The sequence below is a fragment of the Lates calcarifer genome, linkage group LG7_2 (assembly GCF_001640805.2).
Source record: "Lates calcarifer isolate ASB-BC8 linkage group LG7_2, TLL_Latcal_v3, whole genome shotgun sequence".
Lineage (NCBI taxonomy): Eukaryota > Metazoa > Chordata > Actinopteri > Centropomidae > Lates > Lates calcarifer.
Window position 1 is genome coordinate 2,584,277 of NC_066854.1, and position 7,848 is coordinate 2,592,124.

The 7,848-nt window shown below is 40.0% G+C and overlaps 1 protein-coding gene across 1 annotated transcript; it reads right to left on the reverse strand.

The window, feature by feature from the left end:
* Nucleotides 1-637: 637 nt before the first annotated feature.
* On the reverse strand, nucleotides 638-7,836 carry LOC108873090 (uncharacterized). The gene is made up of 12 exons (XM_018661213.2): nucleotides 7,568-7,836; nucleotides 6,838-6,987; nucleotides 6,305-6,430; nucleotides 6,051-6,214; nucleotides 5,883-5,967; nucleotides 5,588-5,686; nucleotides 4,731-4,757; nucleotides 4,510-4,638; nucleotides 4,203-4,400; nucleotides 3,787-3,873; nucleotides 3,452-3,523; nucleotides 638-3,359 (listed from the first exon to the last, which is right to left on the reverse strand). The coding sequence occupies exons 1-12, from the start codon at nucleotides 7,635-7,637 to the stop codon at nucleotides 3,265-3,267; spliced, it is 1,302 nt and encodes a 433-aa protein (XP_018516729.1). The 5' UTR covers nucleotides 7,638-7,836; the 3' UTR covers nucleotides 638-3,264.
* Between the last annotated feature and the right edge of the window lie 12 nt (nucleotides 7,837-7,848).

Genomic DNA, 7,848 nt, shown 5'->3' on the forward strand with positions numbered 1-7,848 from the left:
GTATCCCAGCTCCTCATTTCAGTGTCAATCCTGTCTGCACACGTAAAGATAAGTCCACTTTTCACTGTGATTTCACCACCGCTGCTCTGGCATTTCTGTGCCATCGGCTCTATTCTCTCTCTCGGGGGCATGTGTTGTTGTTGTAAAGACCCCCTTCCTCCTCCTCCTCCTCCTCCTCATTCACACACTTCAAATTTAAATTCCATCCATCTTCTCTCCTGCTCTCAGCTGTCAGAGCTCAGGAAGAGTCATCTTCAAGGTAGCACTTATGTCTCGACCTGTAAATGAGCGAAACACTCACAAAACGTCTGTCATTTTTATCTGAGCAGACACAGTGTAAGTTTGTTCCTCTCGCTAAGAGAAGAATACGAGTTTCTGCTCACCCACAGCTGCCAGGTGACATAAACTGTTCCACCTCGACGGCAGGAAGTTTAAGTAAGCTCCTACTAAATCACTCTGTCGACAGTCAGCTAAATACCTGGACGGTGATGGAAGAAGTACACATGTTAATTAGAGGTACAGGTGTTTTATCCGTACACAAGTTCTCCTTCACCCATAGCATTATTTCTACGACTACAAGAGGTCCGAGTCTGCAAAAACACAGCGATGAAAAAAGATCAGAACATCCACACGTTCGTCTGTTTTGTACCAAATTTATTATGAGTGTTTGATCAGAAAACTGCGCAGAGAAAGGAAACACTACCGCAGATAATTACATTCTGACGTGAGCTCTTAACCGAGCTCCTGACCAAACATCTTGTTCAATTATTTTCATTTTAAATTAATAGAAATGTCAATTATTTTCAAGCAAAATCTGCAGCATAGCTTCACTCACATGTAATTATATATATATATATATATATATATATATATATATATATATACTCATTTAAATATATAAATCATATTCCTAACCAGCTGCTATGCAGTACATGAAGCAGCTGATTTCACAGTGCAAACATACAGAGCAGCTGCAAACACAGAAACCTGTAAGTGAGAAAACGCCTCTGAGACACAGACATGCTGATGAGTATATAGTGACACTGTGACAATGAACCATGGGACACCCAGTCCTGTTGCTGTAGGATCCACTTTGTCCGTTTAAAGGCTCTGCTAAAATACTAACTAAATCTAAAACAGCTTAATCTCAACATACAATCATTACACTTTAAAGAAACATGATACGTGGAGGAGCTGTGTGCAAGTCTCATGTTTCCAGGCAAACAAAGGAGTATTTTACAGACACTTTGGTTCTGGACCCTCATATCAAGTACTCATGTGTTAAGTTAACATTTTCAAACTCTTCAGACTCTACATAATGGCATATACAGTGTTGCTTCTCAATGCATTTCCAATCAGCTACTTCTAATGAACACTTTACATTAGACATGTACATTTTAGTTTGTGCATAAAAAAATGCTGGAAATGAAATGAAATTCACATTATAAAGATTTTACTCTTGGTTAATAAAAATAAAATATGACTTAGAGCCTGTCCCAAATCCACACTAAACTAACTCCAAGCAGGTTTTTAGTAGATAGTGTATTAACTGTGAAGTATACAAACTAAACAGGGATGATTTCCTCCCACAGTGCAGCATTAACCAAGTTCAATTTAACATTTTGACCTTTACAGTGTGATTTAATACATTTATCACAGTCATACTGATCTGAAGGCTCAATAAAAACCAGCAGGGATCATAAGGTCTGAAATTATCCACTGGGTGTATGACTGCCTCTCAGCTGTCCACAGCAGGGACCAGTATAACTATCATAAACACTTTCAGTTCAGTCAAACAGTTCAGGATGCTGATCATTTTGTTTACTGATAAAACACAACACTATGATGATTAGTGTGTAGAATTAGAGTGTGGTATGAATCTGGGACACAACTTAAGTGATTGTCAAAGTCCAGCATCAATGGAAAAGACAGGTAGACATACCAACAACAATTTAACAATAACTCTAACAATACACATAAAAAGACATATAACAAATAATAAATAAACATGTATAAAGATGGATGACTGCTGAAAAATACTGGCTACATATCATGAATTACATTTTCATTTCAATCTTTAAAAAAATCTTCACATCCAGTTAATGTGTCATCCATGTTTCCACACAGCTGGTTGACAAACAGAGAGTGTGGTGTCCTCTGGTGGACAGACAGGGAACAGTACCAGGGAGCAAAGACAAACAAAACACGAGCCTGAAGACATAGAGGAAGAGTTCATCACTGTTTAAACACTGTTTAAAAAACCAATTAAGAAGTTATTCTCTTCCACTGACTTGTAGGTAGAGAGAGAGTCAGTGTTAAAGGGAAGAACTGTGTAACAAGGCTGTGGTCTGACCACAGCAGCGAAACTCTTCTCGGCCTTTCCTGTTTCCCTTTATCAGCATTATCAATAAAAAAGTGAAAAAGACAAAAACAACAACAAGAAAGACCTTAAATATAATGATGTTCCTGGTAGGTAGCAGTGTGTCATAGAGTTCTTGTAGCGTTATTAATGTACTGAAAGAGCCACTTTCAGTGCAGCACCTGGTCTAACAGGAGATTCAGTCCATTACCATTTTGTTCCTAAGCACTACTTTTGGGAACATGTGGCTTTACAGTGCCAGAGGCTGACCCAGGCTGGGTCGTGATACTGAATGCTACTATTAAAGCTTCTCTTCTCAGAACAGAAATGTAAAGCTAAACAAAAAATAACAACAATAATAAAGTCACTTTATCAGAGCTGAACTGTGTTTCTGTCTTCTCAGTTTGAAAGTTCAACACCTGCTCAGACAGATGCAGAGAATATTTGTAGAAATTTCCCTCCAATATTTTTAGCCTCTCCACAGGAACACTCATACAACACACTAATACTCACAGAATGTATCAGTCCTGGACCCAGCTGCCATTTAAAGTAAGACTATGTAACTCTATCAGTCTCTCAGGTAACAAACAAAGGGGCTGACAAATGAAAGAATTACAGAGTAAGTTTCTTCCTACAGCTAGCTGAAGGCACCATTGGTGGTGTGTGTGTGAGAGAGTGTTTTAACAGGAGATTATACCTACTCAACCCATGTAGTGCAAGAGGAGATGTTTGCAGCATAGGGTGGGAATGAAAGTGGCATTCTCCCTGTTATAAGTCAGTGCAGAGTTTCCCTCAGGGCCTCGGCTCAGCCCCCAACGTGAGGAGGAGACAGGTTGGCAGCTCATCACGCCTGAAAGTCAGAGATGCTTGTAAACTGATGTAGGAGGGATAAAAGTGCTTCAGCTTCAGTCCTCGTGTTGTGGATCTGCTGCCTCATCATCCAGCTGTTGTTCCTCTTTGGCTGTTTCTTGGTCACTTGACGTTGGCACCGCTGATTCTTCTGTCAAATGATACAAGATTTTTTTTTTTACCACCACCTGACACATGCTGACGCTCATATCATATCATCAATCTCAGTTTTTTTTGACTCACCTGTTTCATTGCTGGTTTCCGGTGACACAGCAGTAGGTGGTTCTTGGACCTCTGAAGTTGTTGTCGACTCCTCTGTCAAATGATGAATAAAAACTGTCACAACCACGATGCATCTGAAGCTCACAGACGGGGGCAGCTTCACGTTTTACAAACGACTGTTTTGCAAATTGCAAACAAGTTTGTGAATCACACAAAGCTTTCACATGCTCATTGATGTGCATGACGTTTGTTTTAATCACTGAAAAGTGTCAAAATGATGCAAGACGACGTGATCTCATGCTGTGAATTACAGCATGGTGAAACGCTTCTATTGGGAATAATAATGTCTGACTCACCGGTGTCATTGCTGGTGTCAGTGAATGCAGCAGTTGTTTGGTCCTGGTTGGATGGTTCGTTAGTGTCTGGAATCGTTGTTGACTTCTCTGTCAAACGTTAAAAGAATCAATGCTTCTGTCACACTGTTCAAGTGCTGGTTCACTGCTCTTCAAATGGTTTCAGATGAGCTTCATTTTGTGAGCGCTGTTTATGTGTATGTACAGAGTGATGTTTCAGAAATGACTGTTGCTCAGACGTTGCAGATAAATGTGTGAGTGTTTGCTGGTTTCATGAAACGTGTCGAACTTACACAAGATAAAATGATGGAATGGTGTAAATTAAAGCTTGTATGTTGCAGATCTGGTAAAAAGGACATCAGGTTCTACAATCATAGTTTTAACATTTTTCCTGTTGGATATTCTGACGTGTTACTCACCAGTGTCACTGCTGGTGTCTGGGTTGGGGGGAGGTGGTTCTTGGAGCTCTGAAATCATTGACCTCGTGTTGCTGGTGTCGTGGGGCTCAGCAGATGTCAGACCCTGGGTTGGTGCCTCTTGGTCATCTTGTGGCTCCTCTGTCTGATTATCCACCTGTTGGTCCTGGCTGGATGTTTCTTGGCCACTCGCTGGTCTCTCTGTCAAATAATAAAAGAACTGTCACAACCACAACGTGTCTGTCACACATTCACTGACGTGGACATGAGCTGTATTTAGTATTAACAGTATTAATAATGTTTTACTCACCAGTTACATGGTTGGTATCGTGGATCACAACAGATGTCAGACCCTGGTTTGATGCCTCTTGTTCACCTGCAGTGTGATTATCCACCAGGCTGTTCTGGTTCAGGCCATTTGGAAGCATTGGTGATCCCTCTGTCAAATAATTTAGTAGACTTTCATATTAGGAACAGCAAAAAGAAGTGTCACAGACTAAAACTGTGATTACAGAGGATGCAGTATCTCACCTTCACTGGTCCCTCCATCACTTCTTCCTGTGTTAAAGATGAAAAAGTGAATGTTTACTCACTGAAATACATCATTCATCGTGGAGCTTTGTTGTGTAATTCTGGTTTATTAGATAGTGAAGGGACAGTAACTGTTAGACAGTGACGTTAATGAGACATCAGACACACCCAGTAGTGAATATATAGTGAGGAACGTGCTCAGTCATTTACAGTTTCAACATAGAAGCAGGTTTAACACCATGACGAGAAATTCTACTGAGTCACCTTTTCTTTTGCGTCCTTTAAAATTGTGTATCATCTTTGATAGTATCTCTTGTGCTTCAGCCCCTCTGCAGTTTTATCTTTAATTTATTTTTAATCATTACAATTCCCATAATGCTTTGGGGATGTAAACAAAAAGTATAATGTTGTCACAGATTCACTGACGCAGAGGAAAAGTTAAAAACGTGACGATCCTCAGGCAAGTTGTGCTTTGTTTCATGTTTTGCCCAACGCTCAGAGCATATCTGTGGATATAACACATCACGAGTCACAGGTTTGAGTTTCTGACAGTCAGTGTTCCCACAGTCTCTACTGGAGGCTTGTCTGGTCTTGTCTTTTTAAATACTGAACTGACTAGGTTTTTTTAGTGGCTTCAAAGATTTCAGACATGCAGATACAGAGAGGCAGAATGAGTCTGTTGTTTTTGGACATGTTAAGCACTGAACTCTTCATGGACCCGTATGTCCTCATCTGAGAAGGATGGATGGGACCTTAACCACAAACAGCTGAGATCTTAACCTTTGATTTGCTGTGGGTTTGAATACTCCAACAGAAATAAGGCAGAGAAACAAATACAATCTTTCATGGTTTCTTACCTGCTTTTCTTCTCTTTATGCATGCGTACGTGATAAGGGCGATAAGACAAAGGATAAACACTGCTGCTAATATAAACACGGCAAATATTGCCCTCCCAGCTACAAAGAAAGAAACAAACAGTTAAACATCCAATGTATTTCAGTGTTGTGATAAAGCACTCTGAGGTGTCTCAGTGTAGAAAATAATAGAGTCAGAGCTTGTTAGTTACTGAATGCACTGGACATTGTTTCAGAACCAAACATTAAGATGCATTATGTGCTGTTAAAGCAGATATCTGTTGGTGTGACAACTCACTGGGGTACAAGGGGTTGCGGACTAGTTCACTGCTTTTGTGGCTGACTGGGTTTTGTAGCGTACAGCGGTACACAGCCTCCCTCGTCTAGAAATTGGTGGAAAAACAGTGTTAGCAGGAAGCTCATACACCAAACACAGTACTACAGTGCCAGTACTAACAGTACTAACCTCTGTTATTGTGCGCTCCTTGGTCACAATGTTTTCTGTTGCGTCGAATGCCACCCAGTTGTAGGTGATTGGTTCAGCGTCTTCAGTGGCGCCTGCACAGGTCCAATTACAGTGGGTCCTCTGATCGTCACACTGTACTGAGATGGTGGGTTTAGAGACAGGAGCTGGCAGAAAAAAAGGAACAAGGAGACATTTCATTTGAATTCAACAGCCTGAATGTTGGCCACACTTCATTCAAAAATTCCTCCACTTACAGATGACTCTGAGTTGAGTTTTGCTGGTGATCTTGTTGTTGATCTCGGATGTGTAGATGCCGCTGTCGTTTCGAGTCAGTCTTGTGATCGTCAGGTTTCCAGTTGAAGCATTCAGGGAACCACGCTCTAACAAAATGCACAGACATGCTCAGATTTAGCTTCTAAAATGTAGTTGTCTTTTGTTTTCCAGAGGGGAAACAGATTCCCACTGTTTTAGATCTTAGATTAGATCTTAATTCCTTTACATTTACCCATTAATAATTACATAATTAAGTTTTTTGATGGATTCATAAAGGGACGATTAGATTATATTTGGAGATTACATGCACAGTTTAAGGAGTTTTTAAGGTAACATTTTATTAACATTTATTAAATTTTCAATTAAGGTAAAAATTCAGGGATTGTGTTCATCATATTTGATACTTCAAGAAATGCTGAGCCCTCACAAAGCCTGTGATCCATACACAAACCACATTTAAACCACCAGTCCTATTCATGCTCATTGGACTTTAGGTGAAGGTGTCTGAGAGTACCTTTAAACTGTCGATAGGCCTCGGTTTCACCATCAAACCAGCCCATGGCGATGTCAGTGTCGTGTTTCCACATGATGTTGGTGATGGGACCTGTCACAGAGCCGGGTGAGAGGACAGCTGTGCCTCCTACTTTCTCATAGACTGGTGTATCTGCAAAACCAGAGAGTGTGCATCTAAAATAAGCACCTGATAGTTTGTGGATGTGCAGGCAATAAGAAACATACCATGCCATTTTATTTATATTGTTAATACTAATAAAGTTATAAGCAGCTTTCTGTGCTCTTCAGAATTTGGTCTCTTTGTTCCTCTAAGTACAGCTGCCAAGTTAACGTAGTCAGTTACATTCTGTTGTGTTTCTAGAGGAGATATCCACATACATACTCTTTAAATACTGATTTCTCAATCCACATATGCCTCATCTACAAACCCTGTTCATGTGAAGTATAAAACAGTTTGCAGCCAACTTCTAGTTTTTCTAAAATGATTCCAACAGGGTATATATAGATCGATAATATTAATGATAATATTAATTAATCTTAATGTAGGTATGTACATGTGGGATTTATGTGTATGAAGCCCTGAGGGTGCGGTCACACAACTGAACCTGACAATGTAATAGATACAACGCAAAATATGCACAGGTATAGACTACACCTTCATAAATACCTGCACATTTACCATGCACGATAAAGTACACAACATAAAATAATTAGTATTAAGACAAACTTACCTGAGTTAGCGTCTATTGAGTTCAGCGCCAGAGCGACGACCAACGTGAGGAAAGAAGCCGAATGAAACATCTTAAACTTAATAAACACAAACCAGCCAAGAGACACAGAAGCAGCTATGATGATCTGAACATCTAGAAGCGTTTCAGGGAAGTAGAAGCTGTGAAATAAACTAATAAACTATTAAAAGCTAAAAATGAAAACGAAAGTAAAGAAGCGAGTGGCGCAGATTAAAATGATCCACGGTGAGAGGGATAATGAATGGAGAGAGTAAGGGGAGGGC

Coding starts and splice junctions, on each gene's coding strand:
- LOC108873090 (XM_018661213.2), bottom strand. CDS start 7,637: ATGTTTCATTCGGCTTCTTTCCTCACGTTGGTCGTCGCTCTGGCGCTG. Junction 4,639..4,730: donor TGATGGAGGGACCAGTGAAG/GTGAGATACTGC, acceptor ATTATTTGACAG/AGGGATCACCAATGCTTCCA. Junction 3,360..3,451: donor GGAAACCAGCAATGAAACAG/GTGAGTCAAAAA, acceptor ATCATTTGACAG/AAGAATCAGCGGTGCCAACG.